At 35.9% G+C, this 18330-nt stretch overlaps 1 protein-coding gene across 3 annotated transcripts in view; it reads left to right on the top strand.

The window, feature by feature from the left end:
• The window catches only part of LOC114252637 (transducin beta-like protein 2), an 85606-nt gene that overhangs the window by 26094 nt on the left and 41182 nt on the right, over positions 1–18330 (top strand). The window contains exon 3 of one of the 3 annotated variants that reach the window (XM_028187201.2): positions 14451–15802. The exons of the other annotated variants lie outside the window; for them this stretch is intronic. Within the exon in view, the coding sequence (XP_028043002.2) occupies positions 14451–15610 (1160 nt within the window). The 3' untranslated portion in view covers positions 15611–15802. Of the gene's footprint in view, positions 1–14450; positions 15803–18330 lie in introns of those variants that run through there. 3 annotated transcript variants of the gene reach the window in all.

The raw sequence follows: 18330 nt of genomic DNA, 5'->3' as shown, positions 1-18330 counted from the left end.
GTTTGCACATTTTAGGTATAAATTAATATAGGAAAGCCTAGGTGAAATGACTAGATAACATTCATAACATAACAACAAGCACAGGCTACTTTCACCGTTGGCACATTTGGCTTTGACTATTGACTATATTATATTATCCAATCGAATAACGAACGCTATGAGATAGAAATTTCGTAATTCAACAAGGAAAGCGTCTGGAAGTATTCCTCTCGACGGAACTCTGATTTTCATGAAGTGAACTTTTGGTAGTATATACTCTGCGATTCATCTATTTACCTACCTCATTGTGTAAAGTTCAAATCCGGGTATCGACCTTTAAAATTAAACCTCCATGTTCGAATTGTAACGGTGAATGTTAATAAATAACTGAGCTAAGTAAATTACGTTTTAATATCGAAAAGAAATACATTAAATATATTTATATACGGATAATTTAAAAAAAAAAAGAGTTTGTTATTATTACTCGTTGATAGTGCCGTTATTTTTCTGAATCGTAGTAATTTACTATGTAAACACAATGTTACGATTGTCTGGCGTTGTAGGTATTGTCGACCACGTGGTATTTGATTTGATTAAAATTGCGCATGCGCTTAAAACGAGCTATCACGACCACGTGCTCCTAATCGCAATAATATCGTACTACTATATTATTACCTATTCATTAATTTAGTGAACGCACTTATGAGCTCAATGAACTTTTGTTCGTTCTATTGACATTACTAAGACGTATTTTTTTTTTTAGTTTCCTTAACTTAAAAACATCACATCTAATACATCTAATTATGTTTTATTTATAATTAATTTTTGAAGCAACTGGAAACCGCAAAACCTTTAAAATTAAATGCTTTTTCAATATTACTTCAAGACACTGCACATACTGCCATCTGTTGATGTTTTAAGGCGACTCTTTAAGGTCGCAGTGATTATGTTAAGGCCGTTTAGCAAGATGGCGCCAGTTGTAAACATTACAATAGAAACATCTAAAATGAATTTGTTATTATTCTATAACAGTACAGTAGTAGAGAATTATGTTTTGTTATAATATACTTTATTATATGATAGAAGATTATATGATAGAAGAGTATGGAAGGAGAAAACATGTAGCGCCAACCACAGGTGACAGGGAGAAGGGCAGGATAATGATAAATAATGATACTTTATTAACAATAATACTATTAAATGCTGGAAGACTGCACTGTCTGTACTACCCTCTTATCTATTGTTGCTCAGAGATTTTTGTAGTTTTGAGTTCCGGTCTGAAAAGTTTCAATCCTCAATGATTCCAATTCTATTGAGAAGTTCCGAATTGAAGCCACAGCCCACTTTGGAATAAGTCTTAGGGCTACTAACTGACCTTCGTTAATGGTCTTGTACATCTCAGTGACCGGTTAACACATGGCGAAACGTGAGTTCGTCCGCCAATATAGGTCCGTAAAAAATAAAAACAATTTACCGAAATTGAGAATTTAGTAATTTACTCAAAAAAATGTTCCACGATTTGATTCCTCGCTCTATCTCTTAGTACAGTCAAAACACAAATAACATGTTATATAAAAACCGTCTGAACAAAGGAAAAAAATGTCACAATTAACTAATTCAAGGATACCGGTATTGATCAAAACTAGGAAAAGAGTAAACGTAAGAGGCCTTTTGTCTCCAAAAACCGTTGACTGCGGAAGGTGTCTGTCGGCTCCAACCTTGTGTCTTAAAACCTATTTAGTTTATTAAAATTTTCGAAATGTAGGTTAACATGAATGAATGTTAAATAAAAATGTAAAATTAACAAAAGAGGTATTTGTCCGTTCGAAGAATATTTGTAAAAAAATATTTACCTGAATAACCGAATTCCTTACATACTTTTGTTTGGCAATGCTTTTGCTGTACTAATATGAAATAGCCCCTTAGGCTACCAGAGAATAAATAGGTAAGGGCAAAACCATATTATATTGACTTTTTTGCCAGTTTTTTTTTTAATTGTTGTCCGTTTAACTTTACTTGTAGATGCTGGTTAATATTTATTAAGTTATAATTGAAAAAGAAAAACTTTAATAATTAAAACTAGCGTTTATTTATTTTCAATTCACAATTTCGGAAGTTTTGGACAATTTGTATTCTCCGTAGTCACGAACGACTGATGTTATTTGTAGATAATTGTAAAATTGATCGACAATTTCTATTATCCGCGAAAAACGAAAAAAAAAAAATTTTACTAAAATATGATTTGTTCAAATTTTTGTCCAGTTTCTGTATGACTCCACTAAGCTTAACTGTACAAAACCCGACGGTTCGTTCGTTTGCGAATCACGAAATTATGTATATATATGTATATCCGACTTATGTATGAAGCAATCATATCAAATATGGTAATGCTTGGGTCGGCGAATATTCAATGTCATTACCAATGAATCATAATGTGTGTAAACTACTTATTAAACAGCTTTTAATGCGCAGACAACTATGAAAAAAACACCGATGTATTTGTTTCAGTTCTACTAGGTGTACGTAATACTATAAGGATGTGCGTGTTCTATAATAATATTATCATTTAATGATACATGTGATGATATAATAATATCACAGCAGAGTTGAGGTTCGCTTCTATTTTTTTTACTCTTTCCTACCTAAGCTGATAGCCTTGAGCGGCTATGTCAGCGTAATCAGGCGAGTAGGTGAGCTCACGGGGTTCAAAATGGGGGATTTGCTAACACTGGCCCTAGCAAGAGCAGTGCTTCGCAGTATCTATTACCGGATCGGCAACGCGACCCACTGAGAAGATGCGGCGAGAAACTCAGTGGGCTGTATCTATGGTTTAATTTACTCGTCGAGCCCTTCGTTGCAAGCGACGGGTTCGGCGAGGACGGTGACCGGTGCTTGAGGTACCTAAAAGCACCTTTAATGGATCTGGAGGATCCGTAATGACGTGTTTAGGAGGTTTGTACTATGCGTTCGAAATACGTTCCTTTGTCTATCCAGCTAATATGCAGAGGTTTATAGCATAGAAGTCGTTATTGTAAATATTGTGGTACATACCACCAAGCACCAAACGAGCAGTTCAAATAGAACTGCTAATAAAAATGCCTGACGTGTGACGATAGCTGATTTTATATATGACATGTAATCCCTGATCTTCATGCTTCAAAATAAAGCATGGTATTTACTAAAAGTATAACTTTCAATCATTCATATTAATAAATACATTCCTAAATCAACATTTTTTTCGGATGCATCAATGACGTAATTCAGTCTGTTTTAAAATATTATAGTAATTTAGCTAGCCTTTTTGCAGTATGTTTATGAAAACGATACTGCATGATGCATTACGAAATAGGACTGCCTATTGTGTTCATTTTCCTACTAGTTCAATATAAAACTAATTTCATTGAACTACTTACATTGAGATTTGAATAGAATCTTTACTGGTGGTAGGACCTCCTGTGAGTCCGCGCCGGTAGGCACCACCGCCCTGCCTATTTCTGCCGTGAATCAGTAATGGGTTTCGGTTTGAAGGGTAGAACAGCCGTTGTAACTATACTGAGATCTTAGAACTTACATCTCAAGGTGGGTGGCGCATTTACGTTGTAGATGTCCATGGGCTCCAGTAACCACTGAACACCAGGTGGGTTGTGAGCTCGTCCAGCCATATAAGCAACAAAAAAAAAATAACGAAATTAAAATAACCCTCCATGAAGCAATAAACGTATCTTGTGGTTTGTAGTCTAAAGTTTGAAATTAAAGTATTGATTTTTGATCATTACATTTTATTCTTTAACCAGATAACCTTAACCTTATAAATTTTCATTTTAAAAATGCTATATTTTTTAGAATTTCATTTAATATCACGAACATCAATGGAATTCAAATAAATGCACCAACAATCAAATGGAATTGAGATACAAATAGACAATTTATTATTATTATTTTGCAATTGTTGTCATTAATCGTATTCGATGCTTAAGAGATACATATTATTTTAATTACAATAGTTATTTAATGACTTACCACATTTTTTTTATCTTAATGACCTACTTATAGTTAACGATTGTTAATTAATACGTGAAAATGGACATTAACGGCTATCTTAGCACGAATATTAAAAGGTAGGGAATATAACTTTAAGAAATCTAACGGTTCCGTAGGTGTTCCGTATTCATAAATTAAAAGTTATGGTTTTTTTTTCGAAAAACATGCTTTGCTTTGTGGTCGAACTTCGACCACATAAGATGAAAAAAATAATGCGTAATTAATTTAGATGAACGACCAGATGGACCATCGAAACTGCACACGACAGCTTAAATTTGTAATAACCTTATTAATATTAAATAACGCTATTGTATCTAACACTGGTGACGGCTTATACCTAAGACTTATTTAAGAACATAAGATTGTTTACATATAGAGTCGAATTTATAATACACATTTTTTTATTTTCTTGTATTGAGCTTGAGATATACGTGCCTTTTTGTCGTAGGTACTTGTAAGTCGAATCGATCAAAAAAAAAACAATGCAAATCCTTGGTCAAAGTAAACTCCATTACAGGTTTCAATGTCATTGGAAATGCGCTTAAAGAAATAGGGTTTTTGCAATGAGCTTGACCTTCGTACGTTCACCGAAAATTTATCTATTTTTTAGTTTACCAAACAGCGTTACTACGGTTCGTACTTCCCAACTAAAGTGATGTTTGTCTAAAAATTTTTTTTTTCAACCATTATTTAAATAATTGCGTCAGATATTATCGCCAAATAAGACGTTTATTAATCGTGAATCGCATAAGGGCGATGAATCGAGAAAAACACGCCGTCCTTGGACGTTCAACTTTAAACCGTTACGAATTAACTAAGTCACAAACTGTTGAGATAAGTGTGTATTTTAGTTTTTCGTTGTTTTATTAGCGTAGATGAGCAAATTAACTTACGAACCTACTGGTGTTCAACAGTAGCGTCCGCGGGAGTCCTTGCCACTGCCGATCTTAAATTTGAAGCCCCAATTGAGTTACCGATGACTTTTAAAACCTTTAAAACATTGATCCATGACAAAAATATAGACTGTAGTTAAAACTGATGACAAAAAATAGATTACCAAAGAGATGCATCTACACTCCATACTACCTCATTGTCATTCTCATGAACATTAACTTAATCAAATATTTGTCAATTCAGAATCGTAATGACTTTGTTCTATTTTTAATTTAGGAAATAACGTTTTACGAGAACAAAGCTTACCTACATATACAGAAGGAAGTAGGAAGACGACTCAATGACAAATGTATGTAATATCGAGCTCTGTTAAATAAATGAGGCCGTCTACCGCATTTAGTTGATATGATAGTACTGATAGCACTGAATTTTTTAATATGTGCGTATTTTCTCGGGTCATCGTGCTCTTCGAACCCGTCGCTTGCGACGAAGGTATCGGCGCGAAAATTAACCCACAGACACAGCCCACTGAGTTTCTCGCCGGATTTTATCAGTGAGTCGCGTATCCGATCCGGCGGTAGATTCTACGAAGCACTGGTCTTGCTAGGGTTAGGTTTGAGCACCGTGAGCTCACCTGCTTGTTAGGGTGAGAAGAGATAATAGTATGTACTTATCTAGAAGGGTGATAAATTTGTACCTGGATAACAACTGTGTGTATGTAGTGAAAGTAAGTAGGACTAAAGTTAGAGATAAATGGAAGATAAATGTTGCGCCGACATCTGATTTAAAAAACAATTTTTTTTATTGCTTAGGTAAGCGGACGAGCTTACGGCCCACCCGCTGTTAAGTGGTTACCGGAGCCCACATACATCTACAACGTAAATACCCGCCACCTACCTTGAGATATGAGTTCTAAGGTCTCAGTTTTTACAGTACAACGGCTACCCCACACTTAAAACCGAAACGCATTATAATGACTAAAAGTATCACAATTTGAGCTCGTTTCTTCAAATACCCGATGTTCATAACTGTTTTTGGCATATTTCTACTGTTTGCTAATTCGCGAGATTAGTTCGCGTTTCGCGTTCATTGTAATATCTTTGTTTGCATAAGGCCACGGTCGAAATCTGGCAACCACGAAACTCATTACAATCGGTCTGGCCTGTGACTTTTACCAATATAATTTCTACATAAATTGCGTATTTACGTTGCCCAAATTTCTTTGCGTTAAACGGAATGAGTTATTATTGTAAAAATATTGTACTACTGTAAATATTGTTTACTGGTGGTAGGACCTCTTGTGAGTCCGCGCGGATGGGTACCACCGCCCTGCCTATTTCTGCCGTGAGGCAGTAATGCGTTTCGGTTTGAAGGGTGGGGCAGCCGTTGTAACTATACTGAGACCTTAGAACTCATATCTCAAGGTGGGTGGCGGCATTTACGTTGTGGATGTCTATGGGCTCCAGTAACCACTTAATACCAGGTGGGTAATACCAGCTCGTCCACCCATCTTCTAAACAATAAAAAAAAAACTACAGAATTAATATTGGAACTCGTTTAGAACACACTAGAACTTATTGTATTTTAACTGTATATATTATTCTACATACATTTCTTAATTAATAATTACATTTCCAACTATTAAAAGCCGCGCAAATAAAGCTCAGTGGTACCGAAACAATTGTGATAAACGACACATGTGAGAAATCGCCGCGTGAGTTTTGACACGAGACTCGTCGCCATTCATGAGTTCATGACACAGAAATTATCACTAGAACAAAAGATATTCCGTTACTTCCGTTGACGTCAGACCTAACTCTGCACTGATGCTGAATAAACATAAATTCAAATTTGTGACCTATATATTTAACGCAAGGAAATTTGCTATGATTAATAGTGAAATCGAAGTGTTTTCATGAAAGTAAATAAGTATTGATTTGTTTATCCACGATTTAGAAATGAAGTCTTTATCGTGTTAACATTTTTAAACACAATTACAACCCAAACAAACTTAGATTAAATTTTGTCTGTTTGGCGTGATCTCGGAAGTATCTCAAGCGACATTGGACTGACTTACGTTGGCGGGCAGATAATATTACAATTAATTTTTTATAGTTTCTTTTATCCTGGTTTATATTTATGGTTTTTGGTTGACATTAGTTGGGGAATTTATTTCAATCGTAATGAATTTTATTTTTCAATAGCGTAACAAATTAACGCTTGGCACATCTAGACTTCAATAAACTATTCACTCAATACGTATCATAATGTTTTTAGGTCATAGTCATTAGCAAATCTCATACGAGTTTACCTTTGTTTCATACATTTGATTTTTTTTTTAGATATTGCATCTTTACGTTTGATATACTTTTTGGGCTTTTCTTGATGATGCGTGTAGGTATTGAATTTAACAAAAGGATTTTTTGATTTATTAACTGATGCTCATTGCGGTTGTTAAAAGAACGTTGCTAAACTGTTGCCTCCTCCAATGAAGTTTTTAATTACGAGACCTTCAGCCTGTTACGTCGACGAAGGATTGCTTAACGCCGACCGAGTACCTACCACGCATTCACACAAACGTACAGCTTCGTACCATTATTTCCGTTTAGAAACCAGCTGTTCATTTGTTGGGCAATGGCGACCGTGTTATACCCATTGTCTATCATAATAACGTGTTACATACAAATCTGCTAATGTTTGAAAATGTATTCGAGGTTCATACAAAGAGCGGGACAGTATTATGTCTAAACGATACAGAAAATTATAAGAAAGATGTGTGGTGTCGTGGGACACCGGATAGGAACGAAGTTCCTTATTATAAAAATATTAATTTTAAGTTCTATTCGAGGTATAAAGAAAATAAAACTGAAGGTTTCGCAACAACCCACGGTCGTTCGGTAACGTGCGAACTTATTGTGGTACACTTCGTTTACGGTTGTTTGCTTACGAGTTAGTGTTTTGCGCAAACGAACGCTCTGAGATCGTGGTAAATGAAAGATAAAAAAAATGTTATTTTTTGTACGTTATTACAAAGTTAAGTCGTGCACTGTGTGCATTACTAATTTGTACGTTATCACCAAGTTAAATCGTACACTGTGTGCATTACTAATAAAAATCTTACGTTACGGACGTTGTTTCCCCCTCCGCATCGCCCCATAAGGAACTTCGTTCCAAAAATATAATGCATGCGATTAATAATATTTTTGTTATTTAATTAGAACGTTAATAATATTTAATTTAAATCTTGATTAATCTGAAATATATTATTTATATTGAATTGATTTTAAAAAGCAGGAAGTATATATAATAAACAAATTAATTTGCCAACTTCCTGGTAATCATGATCCATACCATCAGTTGTATATATAAAAAGATAAAACAATGCATCAACTTGATACAAAAATAGATAAAAAACAAAAATACAAATTTTCGTGTAAGATTATCGTGTTTTTGCAAAATCGATAACAAAACTGATTCAAACGAATCGAAAAATGTCTCATTGATCGCCGTTCGAGGAAATTTTATTACACATCTTATGACGTTATGTAATATTCCGATGTGTTCTGGTTCTGACTAGATACAGCGTTTCCTCAAAATGAGACATACAAATAGTTTTACACAGGATAATCCCGCGGCCAAAAACGTATTCTGTGACGTCACTATAGTGGTCGCGAATACTGTTTTGAGTCGCTTTTTATAGTATTTTAACAAATTATACATTCAATGTGACGTGTAAGATGAAAATAATGTGAAGTTTTTTTTTCATTTCATTATCTCGGTAGCATTGTACTGTATAATAAATTAGCGCTGAACAATTTGCATATAAGGACATCACCACCGCTGAACCTGAGGGCAATGACCGTTCGTACCAAACGCTCCTAGTCATTTACTAGAAAATTGTTGTATCCATTGTGTTATTAAAAGACAAGTCAAAAAGTCAAAGTTGAATGTAAATAATCAACATAACATTGTTTCTCATCATAAAATAAGATTATAAAAGAAATATGCACGAATTTACCACCTCTTCAATTGAATATGCAATTTCGAAAAGGGCACATGTCGCATATTTTGTCAAATACGTTTTTTCATATACATGTAGTTTTGAGGCTTACTTACACCCATTTTATAATAATTCCAGTAATTTTCAATTGCTAATTAACACTAAAATATATCTCAAAAGTTAATATTTCAAATTTTACACTGCTTTAGAAAATAATCAGTTTTTTTCATTTCCTGAACATTTTACGTTTTCAGAGATGTGCCCTTTTCGAAATTGCATATTCAATTGCTTTCTATTCAATCGACCACTGTAGATGTAGGTAGCCTCAATTTTAGATCTTTGAGGATAAACATTCGCGGCCCTAATCATGATATCTATATCGGTACCGCTTTCGAAATATTTACCTACCATAAATAAGTATTTAAAGTGTATTGACGCATATTGAAGTTGAGGCGTTCGTTGGCATCGCGCCGAGCGAAGATTCCAATTCGCCTCGGAACATAGAAAGGCCAATGCATAGTGCAACTACCTACATCACTTTCCGTCCCCCACCACGAATACTATATTTTTTATGATATGTTGTTTTAAAACGTGATTAATAAGGTTAATAAATAATATGTTGTGTTAGCATACTCACAACACCTTTGTTGATAATTAACTACCAGTATAAAATAAATAGATTAGGTGCATTTAGCAAAATATAACTACGCAGTATCCTGTCGATAAGAAGTTAATGAAGGAAACTACAATGCTTGTAGTCGTACTAATCTAAAATCTTTGTTCTCCGCTACAAAATAACGATATCTTTTTATATTAAACCATGTCTCGTACCGTCGAAGTAATAAGCAAAATTTTTATAGTCAATTCGATAATTAATTGATCTGCTATGAGTCACCGCGAAATAAATAGCATCAAAAATGTAACAATAAAATTTCGAATTATATATATAGCATTGTGTTTATAAATAAAATACTCTCTTATCAATCACCCAATTACGGTTGATGCGACTAAACTTATTCATTTATGACTGCTGATTAGTTAGGAATTATATCCACGATAGGACCACTAGACCATCGTGATAAAAATATATATATGGAGATGGATTATATTGATTTGAAACCGTTTTCTACTGACCTGTTTATTTTAATACAAAGAAAAACGTTATGACAAAACGAAAAGGTACGAAACAATGCGTCAAATGTTGTTTTAAATATCGATAACTTCCTGTGTGCTCTGTGAGGTGTGATTCTTTGTCGATGTATCGAAGAACGATTAAAATGCTACCTTCAAACTTATAGCTTGAATAAAATATATTTGTAATGTATTGACGTCTGTACATTATTTGTCGTTTCTTATATCAGCCGTTGTTCGTGCGTGTCGATCGCGATGTCAATTCTTGAACGTGCCCCGAAAACGTTATTTTTCCGGTTTTTAACAGACTTATTTATGTTTCTTTCGGACGACCGTTACCTAAGTAGTTCTTTTGCATCTCAAAGCTTTTTTTTTATTGCTTAGATGGGTGGACGGACTCACAGCCCACCTGGTGTTAACTGGTTACTGGAGCCCATAGACATCTACAACGTAAATGTGCCACCCACCTTGAGATATAAGTTCTAAGATCTCAGTATAGTTACAACGGCTGCCCTAGCCTTCAGACCGAAACACATTACTGCTTCACGGCAGAAACAGGTAAGGCGGTGGTACCTACCCGCGCGGACTCACAAGAGGCCGTTCCTTTATATAATCACGAGAACTGTGTGATATTGTTAAACAGCTTCGTTTCTAAATACGTAAAACTGAGAAACGACCAGTTTTCACGTATAGCGTTAACGATCCAGCTTCATAAGTTCGTTCAATGTAAACAACAAAATAGTTTCGGTTAATATTTTCAATCGGTAAGCCTTTCTTACCGGAGGTGTAGTCACTCACAGTCGACACGAGCTCCTTGACCCACTTGCGATAGTACATCGTGACGTTGGTCAACGTGGGCTGACGTCGGTGATGAGCGACTTTCACCAAAACATAGTCACGTGTTAAACCATAGAAACGCCCTTTATCTCACAAAGTACTAATACTTATTTTGAAGCTTTCGTGGTTTTAACGGGTAAAATTCTCCGTAAGCCTGGTAATCCTGCAGAGTCAGGAATTCTTTTGTGAACTATAGGTACGTAGAAATAAAGTTTAAATCAGAAAGAACCTTTCGTAATAGATGGCATTGTTTTGAGTATTGATTCTGCGAATCAGTCGCGACTTGAAGTGTATATAACCATTTCGTTATAGTCGAGTTAATTATGGCTGTAATACGCCAAGAAAAGACAAAGAAGGCTTTAGCTAATTTTCTTCTTAAAATTTATTAACCATTTAAATCTACAGAACAAACCGTTGATTGCCTTGAGCCGAATTTCTCATTAATTATTCATACATTGGAAATTATTCATAAATGTATTACGTGCAGTGCGAACCGTGACTAAAGCCTTGAGTATTCATTCATTTTTAAGATTTCGATAGATCGAGAGGATACTGCTTAGACGATGATCGTAAGATCGTTATGAGTTTACATTATCGATCATAAGCTACGAAGCTTGAAATAGCGATCCGGTACTGTTCATCGTTCGCCGTGGCCCACTAACCGAGTTTGTGAGCAACAGAAGTAGGCGTCGTACGCTTGTAGGCAAAACGGACATCGGGCGTTCGACGCTACGACTTTTTTTTTTTTATTGCTTCCATGGGTGGACGAGCTCACAGCCCAGCTGGTGTTAAGTGGTTACTGAAGCCCATAGACATCTACGACGTAAATGCGCCACCCACCTTGAGATATCAGTTCTAAGGTCTCAGTATAGTTACAACGGCTGCCCCGACCTTCAAAACGAAAAGCATTACTGCTTCGCGGCAGAAATAGGCAGGGTGGTGGTACCTACCCGCGCGGTCTCACAAGAGGTCCTACCACCAGTAAACCTTGTAATTTTACGTTAAAAATTATTCTATATAAATCACTACCATAATAAGTAACACACTGCATGAAATATGTTTAAATAAATAAACATTGTACGCAGTAATAACTTTTGTAGGACAATCTACGATGGATTTCTTCAATGATTTATCAGCATATTGAAATTGAAAAAAAAAACAAATTTATCGAGAATAAGGTTTATTTTAGTTTCGAATAAAAATATATGAAATTAACCATACCTACGTTTGTTTGTACGTCCGCGTTTCATTGTATCACGCCTGTGTTTCGCTCAATAATCGTTTTATAATAGTTCCCACGACGGGCTCCAATTCAGCGGCGTGGCAAATGAAACGACAGTTAGCTTGTCATACAAAGAATTTAAAGCTTTTTTTTTTTTTTTTTCTTTTATTTACTTATTACACTTCATGTAAAATTTACATTGGCGGACTTAATGCCTTAGGCATTCTCTACCAGTCAACCAAAGGTAGTGCAGAGTAAATAGTGGTAGGTGCAATGAAATTTATATTAGGTTACGAATACATAAAAAAAAAGTATATCTACATATATACAAAATCACATATACATACATACATACATATATACACACATACATACATATAATAGTTTATACAGTTACAGCTTATCCGTTACAATAAAACGAAGGATTGTGAATTTTGATGAATATATGAATGAGACCATCAACGCAAAAGTGACCTAAACCACATTTTTTTATATTAAAGCTCATATTATGACGTATATTCGAATTTATTTGAAATATAATAAATTTTGATGCAAAACCGACCTATCCACAGTTTCGCCCATAGATAACAGATAGCTTTGTAAACATTATTTTTGCGAGTTTTGTTTTTTTGCTTAGTCAAATTCAAATTCATGAAAATTCATACCTAATTGCCTCCATACTAACTATGGCAAGCTTAGGCCACTTTTGCGCTGATGGCCTCATATATTTCTATAGGTTTAATTATTTTTAATTGATTAAGTTATTGATGTTCAGACTGATAGAGTAGCTTGTGCGCGATAACGTAGTCGAGTCAAAGTATGTTCGATACATAAGGTTATCGGCGATGGTGTCACCGACCAGCCGGCGGCGGCGGCGCGCCAACACGCGATTCTGTATACAAACAACGGCACGGCACACACGCATACGACTCTACGTAGAGAGGTGGCCAACAAAGAGCGCGTTGTACATACAAACGGACCGACTTTATGCGCTTCATGCGATGTAGCCGTCATGCGCACATGCTCTTGATAGTGAAGTTCATTTCGTTTTATTGATCCGAATTAAAATAAACCAAACCTACACATTGATACACCTAAGACGTTAGTTTATCAAACGGACTCTAACGCTTGAAGACCACCTGCAGACAATTAGTATTGATAAAAAAATATTTATGTAATTTGTACATGACCAAGAACAGGATAAATAATAATAAAATTAATTATTAGTTTTAATATGTAATAAAGTGAAGCTTTATTTAGAATTGGTTTGATTAAGAAATAATTCACCAATTCATAAATGTCGTTCGTCACGTAAGCAAATCTGATGAAATTATGGCGTTATTACGGAGTCTCGTAAGCGGTATGATTCTGAAAAACGTATGATTCACGTTCGATCGTAATTTTTACCGTTAAAAATAAAAGTTTCCTCTAGGTATCTGTATTAAGACGAAAGTATTTTTTTTCAAAAACAACCTAATAACGAATTGACACTATACAGTATCATTGACATTAATGGTATAATTGATGTTATAAATGATTGAAATAATATGTTTTTCTGATCCCGAATTTTAATTTCATTAATGTTCTGACACATTTCCTTTAAGGCTTTAAGATCCGGAGACAATGACCGCCCTTCCTTCCCTTGACAATCATTGTACTCACTCTTCCGTAGTTTAAAGTGAATTATCTATTTTTCTCTCTTATCTTCAAATTAATTAATCATTCATGATAACTCTGAAAATGAAAATTTACAATTCACGGAACAAAACCGATTAATTGTTGCTTAAATAAATAATTAGTAGATACTAAGGAAACGATTAAATAATGATCACTTAAAAAACGATTATATATATTCAATAAAGAAACGATAATGTCTAGATAATTATCTAATGTTACCATTTACATTTTTGTCCGGAGTCGAACCCATATTATATTATCGCACGTAAACATCGCGTCCACGCGGGTCGCGAGCATCAGCTGTTTAGTGTAAACAACTAAACAAACGTCAGTACAAATCGAGTTGCTTCAGGGTTAGGACGCTCTGCGTGTTAAATATCAAAAATAAGTTCAAATACAAGTAATGTTTTGTACGAAAAAGTTGTGTTATTGTTTAGAAAAAATGAGAATAGGCCAGTCGATCGTTGTGTCCCGTTAACGAAGGCGCGCTGCGTACGTAACGTATAAAGCGTGGGCTGCCCCACCAGCGCGTCATTAGTACAGCGCCCGCGCGCGCGATAGCACGTACCTCTAACTCAAGCTCCGCGCTCGTATTTCGACTCTATGTGTACACAAGCCAACCAAGAAACATGCATTTTTGTATTCAATTCCACGATTGGTTTTATCAAGAGACCGTCGCGTCGGTGGATCCTGCCGGCGCTGCAGCACGCCGGCGCAAGCCGCGTGATCAACGCCGCCCCCCGTCCGCGCCGACGACGCCGTCGACGCCGCAGAGACTCTCCACTGAACAACTAGCACAGGCCCTCCGGTCACATGTCCTGTCTCCGAAGCGCATGTGGACCTTGGGATATCCTTTGGAAATTGAACCGAATTCGACTAAAGCGGTCGTATACATAAATCCACCGCCTCGACCTAGACCGATGACTACGTGGGATGTAAATGCCCCTGAATTTGTTCCCGGGTCCCAAGGTGACAGCGGTCGCGGGTCCTTGGGGTCAACTCCGCGATCTGACAGTGACGAAGAAGCGGATGCTGTGGAACACTTGTGTGTACGTTGTGATAAAATGTTTAGAATGACTCGTGATGGTGAATACGTTAAAGAAGAAACATGCCTCTATCATTGGGGCCGTGTTAGTAGTGATTCTCGGTACGCATGCTGCAAATCAATGCTCGGCTCAAGAGGATGCAGTGTAGCGCGATCTCATGTGTGGAGTGGTACTCGTCCTGGGATGAACGGACCTCTTGAAGGCTACGTGCGCGCACGTTCACCTCGCGGTGGAGTGTATGCTATTGACACGGAGATGTGTTATACTACAGCAGGATTGGAATTAGCTAGTATCGCGGTCATTGCAGCCGATGGCCGTCTTGTATACCGATCACTAGTTAAACCGAGTTCACCTGTCGTCGATCACAACACCCGTTTCTCGGGCATCAGGCCGCGCGACTTGGCGCGCGCGACTAAGACGCTACGAGACGTACAAAACGATATACTAGGATTCGTTGGAACTGACACAATCCTTATCGGACATGCTCTGGAAAATGATCTCCGCGCTTTGAAGTTATTGCACAGCGCAGTTGTAGATACATGTGCTTTATATCCACACGCACGAGGATTCCCAATGCGCCGATCACTACGCGCCCTCTCCGAGGAGCTTCTGGGCCGTACTGTACAAAGAGGCAGCAATGGTCACTCGCCATTGGAAGATGCTCGAGCTGCTATGGATTTGGTGCTACTTAAAGTACAGCAGGAGCAAGCGAACAGAGTACACAGCATATCATATCAACTGCCTATTTTGCAACCTTATGATCCCTTAGTTAGTTCCGCCTAATAATTTGAGTGATAATATTTTAATGTGAAAAGAAATTTGTTCTATGGACACAATTAATGAATTATTGACCAAATTGTGATTGACAATATTCGAGAGTGACTAAATTGTCACGTTGACGGAGCGCGCGTACTGACATGTGTAGTATGTGCCTCTGAATTGCAATCGAGGCAATAAACGTGATATTTTTTTAAACCTTGTTTATTTTTATCTCTATGCCTTTAATTCTAAGCGTTACAAAGTAGGATATCTATCAGATTAGTAAATTTGAATAGGTGTCGAAAGATCCCACTTTGCAGATAAAATTTTTTTTTTTATAACTGTTAATATCAAACCACTATGACCATATTGGTGTCACTGTAGCTGTTATAAAAACTTTCACTATTCTAGGTTTCACCGCTACGTAACAACTAGTTGTTAGCTGTGGCACGTAATCCACTTAAGGTTAGCTCTACTCTTTGGTAAGCCTTATTCTGCTCGTCTTTAGATTCAATTCGGATTAACAAATTCATCAACATTAAGCCATCAGAAAAGCTTCTTCATAAAGATACACTTAACGCATTCTTGTTCACTGATTGGCAGATGTTTTCCTGATTAGCAAACAAATTTCTGGCAATGTAATATAATAATCATGATTCTCTGCCCCGATCTAATTTTTACTCTGAATTATTACTTACAAAAATAGATTTACCCAAAAGACGTACTAAAATTTTGCTGATAGGGAATTCCTTATTATGAAACGAAACAAGTTCTGCTCTAAAGTGAATCATTTGATTAAGCCGGTGTGAACGGGAAAAGCACACGTCGTCACATCACCGGAAGATTTCGTAAGTATGAAGATATTGACTGTACGAATGTTTTGATGAATATGTGTTTGTAAAAAAAACTATTCTTAGCGCTACGAGGTGACTAAGTCTAGCTGTGTTTTCTCAGTGACTAACTCATTCATTTTTTGAAGAAAATATACTCGATAAGCTACTCGATACTCGTACCTATTATAAAACATGTTTATTTTTGTTTATCATCAAAGGCCGGGAATGGGCCATCTGATGGTGAATGGTCGCCATTTGATAGACAATTTAGTGTTTAAAAGTATTAAATATTAAAAAATTAGCGTTGGCTCTGCTAACCAAAAGAGGATGCAGTGTAAGACGAATTGTTATTTTACATTTTGTTATAGTCCGGCCGTTGAAAGAATGCATTTCTAACGCTGAATTAAAAAAAAAAAAAAATTGTTATTGCCATTCAAATCAAATCAAAAAAAATATTATTCAACATAAATGAAATTACATACTTGTTGAACGTCAAAAGAACTACCGCCAATTCACAAGAACTAACCTCTGTCCTGAGAAGAATTGGCAAGAAACTCAGCGGGCATGTCTTTTTTTTTAATATTAGATTTTTTATTTAGGATTAGCAACCATATGTGAACTTAAAAGAAATGTGATAATTTTGCACTTTTCCTATTAGGTCAGATCACATTTTTATAGCGACCGGACAAAATTAAACTGAAGCGAAACAACGAGACACACCTAATATTATTTAAAAAAAATTACCTATATCGATGACTCATTATACTGACCGCGGTCACGATCACTAGGCGTTTTAATTGAAATAGGTTTTACGTTTTTAATGTGGTCATAATGTTAATAATTAGGTAACAATAATGTGAAGTGGTTCTCAACCATTCAGATATCACCGACCGTGCACTCGGAGTGACGTTACATAATAGGTATTCTTACATAAACTTATGATGAAATTATGAAACGCGTATTAAGATGAGCCAACTAATGACCACCAGGTTGTTCCGTTGGTCATTTTGTCGATAGTTTCTGTAAATATTTATAATATAATAATAAATATCGTAATGTATTTACGTTTTCAGACATTTTTTTATATGAATGCAGTTGACAGGTTTATAAAAACATGAATAGGATTATGTGTTTTAATTGTAACAAAAAAAAAAAAACAATCAAAACTCAACACAATACGATAGGTAATATTGCGTCAGATTCAGATAATCAATTCCGGAATCATATCCCTGATTTTATATCGTTGGAGTCTGAGGTAGTATATGTAATATTAAGTCGGTTAAATACATTTGATATCACGTATACCAGCAGACAAGGAGCAACGAACTCTTGTCCGGTCGTTTGTACGCGTTTTGTTTACATTTCAGACCGCCAAAATAAGGCTCGTAGGTATTCAATTAGCTCGGTTTGAGAGTATACTTTTTTATACTAATGTGCCGAGAACGAATATAATATATTTTATAAAAATCCAGAATGATTACAGTTCCGTTGTTAATCAAATAAGGACGCATTATTTTAATCAATGAGGACGCACGTTGGTTTCCTCATTACATTGTAGATAAGGTGACCCAGCCCGCGAAAGATCCGAGATGGCGTTTCTGATAGCTTATCATTATATAAATGCGGAAAAAAAAACATAAAGAATACAATTTTAATGAATTTCTATCTCCGATACGTTGACCCCGAACGCTGTGAACGTTTTGAATATTTTGTTTCGGTTTGTTGTCATTATTACGTTTATCAAGAAAATGTCAAGTGACGTCAAAATTATCGCCCGGTCATGTTTATTATTTCCACGAAAGCACCTAGACGTCACGTCGTCACCTGTGCGTCGAGCGAGAACGCCGAAAATAGAACTTTTGCGAATGTAAGTACATGCATGCTTGTGTTGGTTACATTGAAATGAAGTCA

Source organism: Bombyx mandarina, chromosome 08, assembly GCF_030267445.1.
Source record: "Bombyx mandarina strain Sakado chromosome 08, ASM3026744v2".
NCBI classification, from domain to species: Eukaryota; Metazoa; Arthropoda; class Insecta; order Lepidoptera; family Bombycidae; genus Bombyx; species Bombyx mandarina.
This window is presented reverse-complemented; position numbering and strand designations above follow the sequence as displayed.